This window comes from Ovis canadensis, chromosome 1, assembly GCF_042477335.2.
Source record: "Ovis canadensis isolate MfBH-ARS-UI-01 breed Bighorn chromosome 1, ARS-UI_OviCan_v2, whole genome shotgun sequence".
Taxonomy (NCBI): domain Eukaryota; kingdom Metazoa; phylum Chordata; class Mammalia; order Artiodactyla; family Bovidae; genus Ovis; species Ovis canadensis.
In genome coordinates, this window is record NC_091245.1 from 187,506,401 (window position 1) to 187,522,466 (window position 16,066).

At 42.7% G+C, this 16,066-nt stretch overlaps 2 protein-coding genes across 5 annotated transcripts in view; one reads left to right on the forward strand and one right to left on the reverse strand.

Moving 5' to 3' along the window:
• The window catches only part of TMEM39A (transmembrane protein 39A), a 29,514-nt gene extending 27,637 nt beyond the window's left edge, over positions 1-1,877 (reverse strand). The window contains exons 1-2 of one of the 2 annotated variants that reach the window (XM_069554361.1): positions 1,462-1,877; positions 124-310 (exon numbers count right to left, since the gene is read on the reverse strand). In XM_069554361.1, the coding sequence (XP_069410462.1) occupies positions 124-236 (113 nt within the window). In that variant the 5' untranslated portion in view covers positions 237-310; positions 1,462-1,877. The remainder of the gene's footprint in view (positions 1-123; positions 311-1,461) is intronic. The other variant, XM_069554371.1, reaches the window with a different exon arrangement.
• A 3,591-nt stretch (positions 1,878-5,468) lies between these two features.
• Positions 5,469-16,066, forward strand: part of POGLUT1 (protein O-glucosyltransferase 1) — a 30,091-nt gene continuing 19,493 nt past the window's right edge. The window contains exons 1-4 of one of the 3 annotated variants that reach the window (XM_069554429.1): positions 5,469-5,716; positions 6,299-6,389; positions 7,672-7,815; positions 12,471-12,606. In XM_069554429.1, the coding sequence (XP_069410530.1) occupies positions 5,632-5,716; positions 6,299-6,389; positions 7,672-7,815; positions 12,471-12,606 (456 nt within the window). In that variant the 5' untranslated portion in view covers positions 5,469-5,631. The remainder of the gene's footprint in view (positions 5,717-6,298; positions 6,390-7,671; positions 7,816-12,470; positions 12,607-16,066) is intronic. The other 2 variants (XM_069554439.1, XM_069554450.1) reach the window with 2 other exon arrangements.

The window sequence follows — 16,066 nt, forward strand, 5'->3', positions numbered from 1 at the left end:
GGGTTTCTACTTCGGTGTCAAAAAATAATCCTGATAAGCAAATATCTGAATAGTATGATGACTTCTGTATTAGCCTTACTAATCATAGAATATTACAAATTGGTTGTCTTATTTCTTCTTTACCTGTTCCTCAGGCCTGTTCCATTGCCACAGCCCCCTCCAACCAAAGTCTGTAAAGAAGGTAAAGCTGCACGGCTTAGCTGCTGCCGACTAGGGCCCCTCCTTCCACCGGGCATGTCCGGGAACCAGTCTGCTTCCAGTGCCTCCTATAGTTGCAACCCAGGTTAATGGCTGTCAGCCTGTTTCAACGCTGAACAAAAAGAGACATTTAAATATCAGTTTGCTATCTTTAAAGTAGGCAATGTAACAAAACCACCAGAAAAACTAAGTAAGCAGACCGTGTAAAAGAATGCTCCCAAGGTCTATCACTGACTTCATTCTAACGAAAGGACTACTCAAGACTACAGTGGGTCAGAAGCCTAAGTCCTAGGCTTTGTTCAGCATTAGAGAAGTCACACTTGTGTCTTTCATCAGTAGAGTTGTTCTACATGAAAGATTTTACCATCAGTTTACAAGAAACACTGAATACATACAGTTCCAATACAGACGTGGTATTTCACAGTAAGCCCCTTGAAATACGAGAGAATCAGTACTGTCCAAAATGTTAGGTTTTGTTATCAGGGGATCTAGATTCTGAGATCAGCTGTATCATTTATTATCTGACTCTGAGGCATTTAACCTCTGAGTCTGTTTCCTCATCAGAAAAAAAAGCATTCCTTGTCCTACAGAGGCGGTTGTCAGAACTGACAAAGATGGGTTAAAGTACATCAGAAGGTCTTTTGACTCTTTAAAAGTAAAACTGTTCAAGTGCTATCTCCATATGTTAGAGTGAAAATATTGTAAAGAGATCAAGGAGATGCCCATTCTAGAAAAACTGATGTAAAATAGTTTATAAATTACTGAAACTGCAGGATTAAAAGTAATACATAAAAACCCTCAATAAAAATAAACTGTGCTTTCATTAATCTATGGAAAAACTATGGTTCTGTCAATATGAATACCAAGAATCTGCTTCCTGAACAATACAACTTAAAAACTGAAGAATGACACCGTGGAAAAACCCTGGTTTTCAAACTTTACAGCAGATATTCTGTTCCCTATTCCTAACAGCTCTCGGCTGCAGACTAACAAACGCCAAGTGAGACAAAGCGTTCAAACCACTGGATGTAAGGGCAGCTGGTCCTTGCTCAATTAACGAGCAAAGGAAAAGAAAAGTGTAGAGCAAAAAATTGGAATGGAAGAAGGCGAGGGGATGGGGTGGTGGAAGGCGGGCAGCGGGAGAACACAAACTCAACAGACTGGCCTCTATGAGGGGACGACAAAGCGGTCCCCGCCACGCAACCTGGAGGGCCGAAGCAGGCCCGGGACAATCGGACAGCGCGGCAGCTCGGATATACTCACGCATGGAGGAGGCCAGGCCAGCGGGGCGGGATCCCTGGAAGGAGGCGGCGGTTTTACAGCTAGACCCCAAGCAACAGAACTCCCTGCCCACGTTGAGGCGCTGCAAACCAGTTGCTTGTCTGTGCGTTGTCCCCTCACGGAGAGTCGAGAAAAGGTGTCCCGGCTTCGGGCTGCCAGACCCAGACCCTGAGTCAGTACCAGAATCAGAGCCAGAGCCAAAGCTAGAGGCAGAGGCCGGCCCCGTCAGCACTCATCCTCAGCCTCCATTACCGGGGAGCTGAGCAGACGTGGCAGCGCACGCCGATGACGTCAGCTCGGCGACGGCCGGCCGCCCGCCCCAGGAACCGCAAACAAGCCCCCGGAACTACACAGCTGCCCGGGGAGTGAGCGCCCGGCCCGCTTTTGCGTGCACCTGCGCAGTGGAACTCGCCTTCTCCGTGGGTCTCGCGATCTCTCCTTCCCAAGCCAGCGTTGAAGACGGTATTTCCTCCCTGAGCCTAAGTCGCCAAGCCCCGAAGATATGCGGACAGCATGCTAGGGTCCTTCCTGTTATCTCATGGACTCCTAGTAACAACCGTGTTCAAATTATCAATTCCCTTTTTACAGATGGAGAAGGTTCAGTTCAGTTCAGTCGCTCAGTCGTATCCGACTCTTTGCGACCCCATGAATTGCAGCACGCCAGGCCTCCCTATCACCATCTCCCGGAGTTCACTCAAACTCACGTCCATCGAGTCCGTGATGCCATCCAGCCATCTCATCCTCTGTCATCCCCTTCTCCTGCCCCCAATCCTTCCCAGCATCAGAGTCTTTTCCAATGAGTCAACTCTTCGCATGAGGTGGCCAAAATACTGCAGTTTCAGCTTTAGCATCATTCCTTCCAAAGAAATCCCAGGGCTGATCTCCTTCAGAATGGACTGTTTGGACCTCCTTGCAGTCCAAGGGACTCTCAAGAGCCTTCTCCAGCACCACAGTTCAAAAGCATCAATTCTTCAGCACTCAGTTTTCTTCATAGTCCAACTCTCACATCCATACATGACCACTGGAAAAACCATAGCCTTGACAAGGAGACGTCATTTAAAGTCAGTGCTAAGCAAAGGCGATCAAGACATAGTTGTGCGTCAGCAGCCAGTCGTGAGCTTCTTGTATGTTGAGAAAAGTACTAAATGGATGCTGGAGTTACAAAAGTGAATACCACAAAGGGCCCACAGTCTAGTGGAAGAGACAAGACACCAGGAAAATTACAATTTATTACAATAAATGTAACATAAAAAGTATTTCCAAGGTCCAGAGATAACAGGCGAGACAGGGCAATAAGTTCTGTGCAATGGTGGTGGTGGCGGTCCCAAGAAAATCTTCACAGAGAGCTTGGGGTTTAAAAGACAAGACTGCAAGGATGAATAGGGAATTTGTGGGAGAATAACTTCCTATTACTAGTAAAGGAAGTGTTCAACAGAAAGGTAAGAAGGAGGGCAACATCAGTAGTGAATTCAGAAACTGTCTATGTTTTGATGTTAGCAGATGAGTAAGTATCAGTGGAATACTTGGCGTGAGATCTCTCACTTTGCAGATTTTAAGCATCTTAGGAGAAAACCTTATCCAGCATATGATTAGTTAACCTTTACTGAGAGGTTTTTTTGGTTTGGTGCCAGACACTAGACTAATAGCTTTACATATTTGATTTAAATCTCAATGTTTTGATAGTATTCCTGTTTTTTACAGAGAAAACTGAAGGTAAGAAAAATAACTTGTTGAAACCTAGCCAATATTATCCAGCTAGTAAGTGACAGACCCAAAGTTTACAGCCAGAATGGCCAATATCAGAACCACTAGAGTTAGTAATATTCCTAAGTATTCTTACTGTCCTTGTGTACCACAGAGCTTGCTTTCATGCAATATAGATGATTACATATTTTCATTGTATTCACCAGTAGGATTATGATACATTTCTTTTCAGTATCAACTACTGCTTGGTACTCTGAAACTCTCTGCCGCTTTTCCATTGGCTCACCAGCGTTCATCTTTCATTCAGCAATTATTTATTTAGTGCCTGTTATGTTCCAAGCACTGTGCTTCTGAATAAGATATGTAACTGCTCTCCTGAAGCTTATATTCTGAGAGAGACATTTACTTAATATCAATTTAATACTGTTTTTATGTGTTATGTACCAGACAAATAAGGGGGTAAGATAGAAAATTAGGGTGCTGTTTTGAGGGGAATCTGTCTGAAGGAATGCCATTTCAGCAGAAACTTGAATGTTGGGAAGGAACCAGAGATGCCAGGATGAGAGAGAAAAACAATCCAGATGGAAAACAAAACTTAGGCAGAGATTCTAAGGTGGGTTAGAACTTGGCATGTGTGAGAAACTCAGTGTAAAGCTGTATAGCCAGATTATGGTGAGCATGATATGACTTTGAAGACACACTGAGCTTGAACGTGGAGGGTCTTTTATTAAACTGTAGTGTTTGCATTTTAAATTAGTGACCATGGCAAAGGCCTAGAAATCTGTGGTTTTCTTAATTCCCAGGAGAATTCTAACACTCATTCACATATAGCAACCACTGGAAATAAAATCTTACCAGTTAAGGAAATGAGACAAGTAATATTTAAATTCATGTGTACCTTATTCCTCCTGTGTAGAGGGCTCACTTACCTCTCGATCTCTCACTTCAAATATAAACATTGTACAGTTGCAGAAAATATGATTTATTCTCATTTCAAAGACCTTATAGCATGAAGTGATTTCCATCATCTTCTGATCACAGAAAACTGTAATTGTGGAAACTAAGCTATTTTATTAGAGTTTCTATAATTGTTCTCCACTATATTCATTTTAAACTAACTTTGAAGGGAAGGATGTTTGTTTTCCACTATATTCATTTTAAACTAGCTTTGAAGGGAAGGTTATTGTGTTCATCTATGTAGTACCTTGCTTGGTGGGCTTTTGATTAATTATTAACTTTGAAGTATTGCTCACCTTCCTGGAAGTAGAAGAAACTGATTCGTTTTCATTTGGATTCCTAAAGGCTTGTAAGATACAGTATTAAGGATTCATTTTCTCCTCTTCCCCGCTCACCCAAAATGAGTTAGCCATTCCTAACTAATCAACATTATTTTATCTTCCACCATTCCTCAACATGCATCCTAAATGCTTCACTACCATCAACCCAGGTTCTATTCCCATCTGCAAATTATGGCTTCCCCTCTTTCAGCATCTCTAGCACAATATTCATGAGCAGCAACATCTCCTTTTCTTCAGCCTGGAATACAATATACCCTTCCTGCCTCTTTCTCCAGATTTCCATATTGATCTTTCCCTCCACTGAAACCAGTAGCATTTAGTTATTGCCTTAAATTGTAAATAAGCTCCCGGGAAGAATATTTTTCTCCCTACTAGATCTAAATTCCTTCAGGGCACAGATCTCATCTTGTATTTCCACAGAGCCTAGGGTGTCACCATGCACATTTTACACAATGGATACATACTTGGAACTGTATGATCACTGTATATGCCTAGACTTTACAGTATAATGTTGTACTCCGTTTTTGTTTTTGTTTTTTTGAGTCACTTCGACTGTTATAAAGTGCTATTACAAAGAGACGTGTGCTGTATACTATTTGCAATCATTTGGTGTCTAACAGTACTGTAGACATACAAGTGCTCAAATCTATGCTATTTAGTAAAAAAAAAAAGAAGCAGTTTGAGGCCGTGGAAAGAACTGCTAGCCCAGGCTGTGCCACTCACTGTAAATCTTTGGATGAAAAAATGTTTCCTTTTTGGCTTTCAGTTTTTTGGCTGCGGAGAATAAGATGTTTTCAAGATGTTATAGAATGTAAAGGACAAATATGAGACATTTTTCCCCGGGGTGCCGTTTATTCATTCTCTCCTGAGATTCGATTTTATCTGAGAGATGCATATATATGCATATATTAAGAGCGCGAGTTCAGCTCTAAACAAACGAGCAGATCAGCGGCTGACTGCCTGCGCCGCCTTCCCAGAGAAGCTGCGCGGTTTGCTGGGCTCAGGACCAGGACCCGGAGGCCGAGAGGCGCTCTGCCGTCACTGCGCTGGGCGGCCCTCTGCCCACGTGGTGCGGCTCCTCGGCCATCTTTGTGCGGGGCTCCGCTTTCATCCGCGCAGCAGCCGGGACTCCGCAGTTGGGCGGCAGGCGATGGAGCTGGGTGCGCCCTCCCAGCTTTGGTTGTGGCTGCTTTTGCTACTCCTGCCCCCGGTGCCGGGCCGCGAGAAGGAGTCAGGTGCGCTCCGGACAGGGCCGGGCCCACCGCTGGGGCTCCGGGTCTGGCCGCGTTCCGGGGCGCTCTTCCGCGCCCCTCGCTCTCCCGTGCTGCCGGCGCCGCTCTCGTGCTGTGGCCGCTGCGGCGCAGAGCTGGGCAGCGGGCACGGCGGCTCTTCGGAGCAGAGAGTACCACTGGGTGTCCGGCGCTGCTGCTTCTGCCCAGAACCCTGGAGAGTAACCCATCCTCCAGAGTTCAGAGCGATAGTGGGTAGGGTAGGGCATGCCCACAACGGGTATGGCCCACGCTTGGCTACCCTGCACCTCCCTAAGACACACTGGGGGATAATTCGTGTGTGTGTGTGTGTCTGTGTGTGTGTGTGTCTGTCTGTGTCTCTGTGTCTGTGTGTGTGTGTGTGTGTGTGCGCCGAGTGCTGGAGAGCTGTAGAATGAATCCTTCCTGGCTGTCCATTTCCACCAGTGGGATGAAAAGAGGGTGTCTAATAAAAGTTTTGGCTTTCTGTGGATTCCACTTACCTGCTGCTAGTGAATAAGAATACTCAGGGGTGTTTTGTTAACCTTCATTTTTTTTCACTTTTTGAAGGTTCAAAATGGAAAGTATTTATTGATCAAATTAACAGGGCTTTGGAGAATTACGAACCATGTTCAAGTCCAAACTGCAGCTGTTACCACGGGTGAGTTCTTTTCTTTCACCCATCTTTAAGAATTTAGATCTTGTCAGGAGGAAATCCCCTAAAATCCCGCAGAGACCTTGGTTGCAGTGGTCAGAGAGCAGACTGGGTCCCTGAGGTGGTTTTCTGATTTCTAGGGAATAAAAATACCCTGGGGTAGTAGAGGCCCAGGTGACCTCAGCATTGCCTATTAACTCCCTATTGGAATCTACTTGTTTGCATTCCCCGCTGGACTGAAAGCTGCTTGAGATCAAGGCATATGCCCTGCATTGGCTGTTGTATTCCTGGTGCTGACTCTCAGTAAGTGAAAGTCGCTCAGTCGTGTCTGACTCTTTGCAACCGCATAAACTATACAGTCCATGGAATGCTTCAGGTCAGAATACTGGAGAGGGTTGCCATTCCCTTCTCCAGAGGATCTTCCCAACCCAGGGATCGAACCCAGGTCTCCCGCGTTGCAGGCGGATTCTTTACTAGCTGAGCCACAAGGGAAGCCCTACTCTCAGTAAGTACTCCATAAATACTGAGCATATTTTTAAATGAATCAAATTATGTTTCCTGTCAGTTATCTTTTGATGTATGCAAATTAAGGCTAGAGTGTGATGGTAGATTACTTTGAAATCAGCCTTACATTCTAGTGCCAGATTCAGGTCTCAGATCCAAGGCACTTCTCTAGATATCAGATTCCTTATCAGTTAAATAACAGAGTCCTTTAACTCCTCATTAAGTTAGTTATTTTATAATTCCTCAAAAAATTCACCTGATGCATGTGATACTTAGTAAAAACTTGGTTGTACCAAGCCTTAAAAGGGATACAAAATAGTGTAATTCCTAGTTACTCCTGTCAGTCACACATACTGCTAGAGTATGTGGGGTGGTAGGGGCCAGACAGGCTAGAACGTAAGACTCGGTTTCAAGCTGTAAGGCATAAGCTGTGCCTTCTGTGGGATTCGGAGAAGGAAAGGTCAGTGGGACTGCAGTAACTGGGAGGACACAGGTGTGACATGAGTATTGAGGAATATGCATCAGGCAAGGGAGCGGTAGTCCCAGTGGAGGGAGGGGGAAGAGATGCTCGATACTGGCTTGCTTTTTCGTTTCTGTTGCTTTGTTGTTGTTATTTTAGGTTACCTGTGGTGCTTCTGGGAAAGAGGTTGCTCATTCCTGCTCCCTCTTCTTTCCCGAAGCTTACTATGCTCTCTAATACTAAGCCCAGACCTGCAAATAGGAAGAGGTGGGATGGTACCCCTCTCTTGGCCTGCTTTCCTTGATGATTCCCCTTCTTTTCCAGTGTCATAGAAGAGGGTCTAACTCCTTTCCGAGGAGGTATCTCCAGGAAGATGATGGCAGAGGTAGTCAGACGGAAGCTAGGGACCCACTATCAGATAATTAAGAACAGATTATACCGGGAAAGTGACTGCATGTTCCCCTCAAGGTAAGAGCTATAAGGTACATATATCTTCTGACCTTATTGTTTACTTAATACTAATCCACCTGCAATGCAGGAGACCTGGGCTCAATCCTGGGGTTGGGAAGATCCCCTGGAGAAGGAAATGGCAACCCTCTCCAGTATTCTTGCTTGGAGAATTCCATGGACAGAGGAGCCTGGTGAGCTTCAGTCCATGGGGTCACAAGAGTCGGACACGGCTGAGCAACTGACACTCTAATATAGAGTCCAATTAAAGGGACTTAAAGTAAACCCTCACATTTCAGGAACGCACAATAGTGGCATCTGTCTCCTCTTTCTTTGTAAGGCTGGGGCACACCACTGGTTGTACTGGATGTGGCTGCACCCCTTCTTCAGATACAGCAGCTGCAGGACGCAGGCTCATGTTAACTAGTGTGAGTGAGCTGGGTTGAAGGAGAAGCGATGACTGTCAGGGGACAGCTATTGTTCTAGATACCAACTATTCAAAGAAAGGTGGCAGAAAGGTAAGAGAAATAACTAGGGCTGCAGATTACACAGGCCACACTAGGCAGGACTGGAGCTGTGAGAGCTGAAGTTCTTTATCAGTGGGCTACAGGCTGATGGGGAGGGTCACAGACTGAGCCAGGCAGCATTATTTACAACAAATAATAAACCTTCCTCGTTTGAGCATTTTTTTTTTTTTGGTGCAGCTGCCTGGCTTGTGGGATCTTAGTTTCCAAAATAGGGATTGAACCCCATTTCCGGGGAAGTGAAGTGAGAGCTCAGAGTACTAAGCACTGGACCACCAGGGAATTCCCAGGAGTCCTTTTTTTAAAAAAAAAAACTCAAATCTTTATAAAATTACAAAGGCAGAGTATTCCCTTACTAAGATCTTTTTTTCTAAATGACGTTATGTCATTACAAGTAAACATGCATCTATTTGGTCACAAGGATTTATATTTTGTCATAATAACTTCATTACAAATTAGTGTATTTTTGCTGTCAAAAATACATAAAAACAACAACAGAAAAATATAAAGATCATTTAATATCCCATATTCTGAGGTAATCACAATTTTGGTTTTCAAGTGTCAGGGGCAAGTAAGGTGGTAGTGGGGAAAATCATTGAGATATTTTAAATAGACATTTGTTTCATTACTTGGAGCAATAGTAGAGACTTTAACTATAAATTATGAGTATAGAGGAATTTGTGATTTCTACAAATGAGAAAGAAAATATGAATATAGATCTTTTTGGACTTTAAAAGGTTTTCCAGTGTTTGATAGTTAGCTGAACAATCTCTGGATCAAATTAAATTGTGCTCTTGAAGTTTCTGCAAGGCATTTATTCCTTACTCCAGATCATTGTGGTCAGAATCTTGAGCTCTTAGAAGTATTCTTAAGAGAGGATGGGACCTTTCATTGGCAATAAAATAGTCTGGAGTTCTAATACACTGAAAGTTCCCTACCCCAACTACATACACAGCTTAAGAATTGAGAGTTAAATTAAAGAGAAACAAAAGAAAATATTTAGAACCTAATGAAATGGACACAGTTGTGAAATATCTCAGACTCTTATCTGGGCAAAAGTAGTATCTTTCTAGGTCTAGATACTTTTAATTCACCTAGTTTGAGAAATATCAGTGACATTTAAAGAATTCAGTTCTGAACAAAAGGACATGTAAACTCAGCATTTCAAGGATGAGCTGAAAGATTTTGCTAAGGAACTGGAGCACCATCTAATTAACCCTGGAGATGCATCATTTCAAAGATAGGGAATAGTGGTATTTTTTAAAATAATAGCTTTAGTGAAGTATGGTTGACATAAATTGCACATATCTAAAGTGTACAATTTGATACATATATCAAAATATGTATCTCATATATATATATATATTTGTAGCCAAGATAATGAACCTGTCTGTTACTACAAAAGTTACCTTGTGCCCCTTTGTGACCCTTCTTTCCCCTTTTCCCTATCATGCCTTCCTCCTGTCTTATCCCTGTCATGCCGTCCTCTTGTCCTATCCCTGTCCTCAGGTATCCACTGATTTGCTTTCTCTCATTATAGATTATTTCCTTGGATTTTATATAAATAGAATCATACAGTATGTGATAGAGTGCTATTTTAAAAGCCAGGTGTGAAAGAAAATAACAAATGTTTTAGCTGTTAACATGTAAATGTAAATACATGTCAATGTATTATTGTAATAATATGTAATAATGATTATTATATAATTAATAATATGTAATAAAATGTAATAATACATTTTTAAACTTTGTAACTAGTGATTCTTTTAACATCGAAAGAGTATTATATGCTGCTGCTGCTGCTGCTGCTAAGTCGCTTCAGTCGTGTCCGACTCTGTGTGACCAAATATTTGGTTAACTCAAAAGTATATACAGTGATGCCCTCCACCATGCTTCTAGTCCCTGAGTCTTCCTCTCAAGAGACGACTACAATTGTATATCCTGCCAGAAATAATCTGCATATACAATTGTCCAGATTCACCAGCAAACCAGAATATGCTGTATCTTCTGTTCTGCAACTTACTTTTCCTTTCCATGTATCAATAGATTTTGAAATTGTTCCATAGGAGTAGTACATGGAGAACTCTTTCATAGCAGCATAAAAACCCCATTGTATGGATTTCTTTGTTCAGTCCTAAATCAATGGATGCTTAATTACTCCACATCTCTCCCCTTTAATTTTTTTCCCCCTTTAATTTTTGACTAATGGAAACAGTGCTGCAGTGAACATTCTTGAACTTAGACTTTTGAACACTCATGCTGAGTCGCTTTAGTCGTGTCTGACTCTTTGTGACTCCATGGACTATAGCCCGCTAGGCTCCTCTGTCCATGGCATTCTTCAAGCAAGAATACTGGAGTGGGTTGCCATTTCTTCCTCCAGGGGATCATCTCGACCCAGGGATTGAACCCGCATCTCTTGGGTTTCCTGCATTGGCAGGCAGGTTCTTTATCAATAGCACCACCTGGGAAGCCCCTTTGTAAATTCATCTACAGTACAGAAGTAAAGTTAATTAGGCAAATAAAGTGTTTTTAAATCTCAATAAATAGAAGCAAATTGTCCTCCAAAGAGGTTGTGTTTACACATTCACCACCCTCTTATCACATGCTCAGAATAGACCTCACACACTCAGTAACACTATGTATTATCAGGCTCTTTTGATCTTTGACAATCTGATTGGTAGAAATAGGCAATGGCACCCCACTCCAGTCCTCTTGCCTGGAAAATCCCTTGGACAGAGGAGCCTGGAAGGCTGCAGTCCATGGGGTCGCTAAGAGTCGGACAGGACTGAGCGACTTCACTTTCACTTTTCCCTTTCATGCATTGGAGAAGGAAATGGCAACCCACTCCAGTGTTCTTGCCTGGAGAATCCCAGGGATGGGGGAGCCTGGGGGGCTGCCGTCTGTGGGGTCGCACAGAGTCGGACATGACTGAAGTGACGCAGCAGCAGCAGCAGCATGTAGCTTCACTAGATTTTTTCTTTTGTCATGTTGATACTTTTTAGTTGAAATATATTTAACATATAATGTGTAAGTGTAAGGTGTATAACATGTTAATCTGATAAGTTTATTTTAATATTATTTCTATTGTAGCAACAGTAAGCACCTCTATATCCTGTCACATAATTATTTTCTTTTTTAATAGTGGAAATGATTAAATTCTAGTCTCAAGTTTGATAATTATCATACCATTTTGTTATCTATATTCGCTTTACTGTGCATTAGATCCCTATGGCTTATTTATTGCTCCTTGTAAGTTTGTTCCCTTAAACAACATCTGTCTATCCCCTCCTTCCCCAGCCTCTGATAAGCACCATTTTATTCTGTTTTTATAATTTTGGCTTTGGGGGCATTTATTTGTTAGTAGTACAGTTGACCATCTTTTCTTATGTTTATGAATGATTGATATTTAGTTATCACCCTACATATAAATCAGTCATTATCACGCTGCCAGAAAATTTTGGTCAGACCTTGGAATGTTGCTACCAGTACTGTGCTGGTCTGGACCTCAAGGATGGGGCAGGAAAGTTAGCTTTCAGTGTATACTTACTTCCTTTCCAGAAATCATTTTAGAAAAACTGTTCTGAAAGTTATGTTACAATTTTTGTGATTATGTACCTGGCACTCTTTCTGGCTTGCAAAGTTGCTCTTGAGAATGTTCTGTATTTAGGTTGAAGGTAATGAAAGGTTCTTTATCCTTCCCCGTAAACTATGAGACTTAGTTATGGTGGAAATAAAAATAATGTCCTTGTGAGACGCAAAGCCCAGGGGACATAATTAGAAAATCAGCTTTTCCAGCTCCTATCAAAATTTATATCTTGCTTACTAACTAAACTATTCCATGTAGGAGAAATAAATGCTGGAAATGAAAAGAGGAGAGGAAGTGATAGGAGTAGCAATAACATTCCCATCAAACTTAGGATGATTTAGTTGGAGAATTTTATTATTATAAGCTGGAGAAGCTTAGCCAGGAAAGATAACTTGCACCACATGAAAGAGTGGAATAGTCCTTTCAGAAGCGTTGCTCTCAGGACACTTTGCAGGAGACTGATGATCTGAGTGCTGGCTTGTTTTACCTTGAAAGTGTCAGTGGGACCCTGCCTTGTCTGAGAGCAGGCGTTGCTCTGGTGAAGTTGTGGTATTTCTGGTTAACAGGTGTAGTGGTGTTGAACACTTTATTTTGGAAGTTATTGGGCGCCTCCCTGACATGGAGATGGTGATCAACGTGCGAGATTATCCTCAGGTTCCTAAATGGATGGAGCCTGCCATTCCAATCTTCTCCTTCAGTAAGGTAAGTACAGAAAGGGCTGTCTGAGGGGATGGAGGGTGGTCTTCTAGGGCATAAGCAGGAGATGACTGAATGTGGCAGAGTCTGATGGGTAATGGTGAGGATGAGGTCTGAGGTCCCAAAGCGGGTCTGTGTCCCTGTTAGCTTCACAGTCATTGAATGATAAGACAGAGGAGAAGGAGGTGAGGACCTGTAAGTGATAAGTATGATTGCCTGGGGTCTTAGGGCTAAGGGTGGAGGGTGAGGAATGAGAGAGGCCTGAGGAACCTGTAAGACATTGGAGGTGGGGTTCAGAGAACCTGCAGAGCATGGCAGAGAGTGACCTAAGAAAGCTCATGGACTTTGAACAAAAATATTTGTTGAGCTCCTACAATGTATATATCACCCATGCTATTGGGTATCATCTGTCTGGCCACTGTATCCCAGGGTCCCAGGCTAATGGTCAGACTAAAGGTGCTCAAATAACCACACAGTTTGCACCCAAACAGTGCATGAGGGGATAGGTCTGAGATGCCTGAGGGGAACATGTGAGAGGGTGATCTTCAAGTCTAGTTATGGAGAGATGGGAGTACTAGGACATTCTTGTGGGCTTGGAGAATAGGGCGCAGAGACATTACTTTGCCGACTAAGGTCCGTCTAGTCAAGGCTATGGTTTTTCCAGTAGTCATGTATGGATGTGAGAGTTGGACTGTGAAGAAAGCTGAGCACCGAAGAATTGATGCTTTTGAACTGGGGTGTTGGAGAAGACTCTTGAGAGTCCCTTGGATTACAAGGAGATCCAACCAGTCCACTCTGAAGGAGATCAGCCCTGGGATTTCTTTGGAAGGACTGATGCTAAAGCTGAAACTCCAGTACTTTGGCCACCTCATGCGAAGAGTTGTCTCATTGGAAAAGACTCTGATGCTGGGAGGGATTGGGGGCAGGAGGAGAAGGGGACAGAGGATGAGATAGCTGGATGGCATCACTGACTTGATGGACGTGAGTCTGAGTGAACTCCGGGAGTTGGTGATAGACAGGGAGGCCTGGCGTGCTGTGATTCATGGGGTCACAAAGAGTCGGACACGACTGAGCGACTGAACTGAATATCTTAGTGCTCAGCTTCTTGCAAATGGTGCATTAGCAGGAATGGGCCTTCATTCCCTAGAGACTAAATATGAAAGCACTTGGGGGCAGGGATGGGGAAGGCTAGAAGAGAGTGAATGGAAAATTCTGTGGGAGAAGAGTAGGTTTGGGAAGACCCTCCGGACTTTGAGAAAGGGAACTCTGTTTCTGATTTGGTGTCTCCAAAGCAGAGGGACTTTTTATCTCCACTTTTTCTTTATCAGAGTTTACTTTCTCTCTAGACTTGTTTATTTCCTGTGTTGCAAGTGGGCTGAGGCCACATTGTGTTGCACATCCCATGGTTTAGCCTCAGTTCTCAAAAGTGCTTGGTCCCGTTATTTGTCATGAAGCCCTCTCAGAAGAACAGATAGAGGCTCCCATGTAAGTCAGTAAGGGTTTATGTTTATTATTTATCTTGTTTTTTCTGTGGATAATCAAGTATTATCATCAGTATACTAACTTTCCTTTCATCTTTAATTCCTTCCCCCTGCTTCTTTTTTTTTTTAAACCAATGACTCCTAGTTTGCCAGGGAGGGATATTAGTCTGTCAGCTTTATAATAAGTATGCAGTTTCTTTTGAGCAGCTGTTATGCCTGAGGTGCTTGATGAATCACATACCATTTTTAAAATATTTGAAAGAAGGCCAACAGCATATTGCATATGTAATTCCAGTGGAAGACAGTAGATTTAGAGGCTTATCAGTGGCCAGAATTTTAACAGAAGTAACCATATAGAGGTTTCAAATGGTTTCAAACTTTTTTCAAAAGGTGTGGGATAATACCCCTACCCTCTTTCTGCCCATCATTACTTTTGACCCTGATCAAAAAAGAAAAATAACCAAAAAATAACTCAGAACTTATTGACCAACCATATGAGCTCAGAAGTGCCACAGTATTAGGTAACATTAACATTTATTGCATTGATCGCTGAAGAAGGCTTTCTTGTCTCTTCTTGCTATTCTTTGGAACTCTGCATTCAGATGCTTATATCTTTCCTTTTCTCCTTGCTTTTCACCTCTCTTCTTTGCACAGCTATTTGTAAGCCCTCCCCAGACAGCCATTTTGCTTTTTTGCATTTCTTTTCCATGGGGATGGTCTTGATCCCTGTCTCCTATACAATGTCACAAACCTCCATCCATAGTTCATTAGGCACTCTATCTGTTAGATCTAGGCCCTTAAATCTATTTCTCACTTCCACTGTATAATCAAAAGGGATTTGATTTAGGTCATACCTGAATGGTGTAGTGGTTTTCCCTACTTTCTTCAATTTAAGTCTGAATTTGGCAATAAGGAGTTCATGATCTGAGCCACAGTCAGCTCCTGGTCTTGTTTTTGTTGACTGGATAGAGCTTCTCCATCTTTGGCTGCAAAGAATATAATCAGTCTGATTTTGGTGTTGACCATCTGGTGATGTCCATGTGTAGAGTCTTCTCTTGTGTTATTGGAAGAGGGTATTTGCTATGACCAATGCATTTTCTTGGCAAAACTCTATCAGTCTTTGCCCTGCTTCATTCCGCATTCCAAGGCCAAATTTGCCTGTTACTCCAGGTGTTTCTTGACTTCCTACTTTTGCATTCCAGTCCCCTGTAATGAAACGGACATCTTTTTTGGGTGTTAGTTCTAAAAGGTCTTGTAGGTCTTCATAAAACTGTTCAACTTCAGTTTCTGCAGCGTTACTGGTTGGGGCATAGACTTGGATTACCGTGATATTGAATGGTTTGCCTTGGAAACGAACAGAGATCATTCTGTCGTTTTTGAGATTGCATCCAAGTACTGCATTTCGGACTCTTGTTGACTATGATGGCTACTCCATTTCTTCTGAGGGATTCCTGCCCACAGTAGTAGATATAATGGTCATCTGAGTTAAATTCACCCATTCCACTCCATTTTAGTTCGCTGATTCCTAGAACGTCAACGTTCACCCTTGCCCTCTCTTGTTTGATCACTTCCAATTTGCCTTGATTCATGGACCTGACATTCCAGGTTCTTATGCAATATTGCTCTTTACAGCGTCGAATCTTGCTTCTATCACCAGTCCCATCCACAACTGGGTATTGTTTTTGCTTTGGCTCCATCCCTTCATTCTTTCTGGAGTTATTTCTCCACTGATCTCCAGTAGCATATTGGGCACCTAATGACCTGGGGAGTTCCTCTTTCAGTATCCTGTCATTTTGCCTTTTCATACTGTTCATGGGGTTCTCAAGGCAAGAATACTGAAGTGGCTTGCCATTCCCTTCTCCAGTGGACCACATTCTGTCAGACCTCTCCACCATGAGCTTTTGTGTAATAAAGTTTTATTAAAGTATAAAGGAGATAGAGAAAGCTTCTGACATAGGCATCAGAAGGGGGCAGAAAGAGTACCC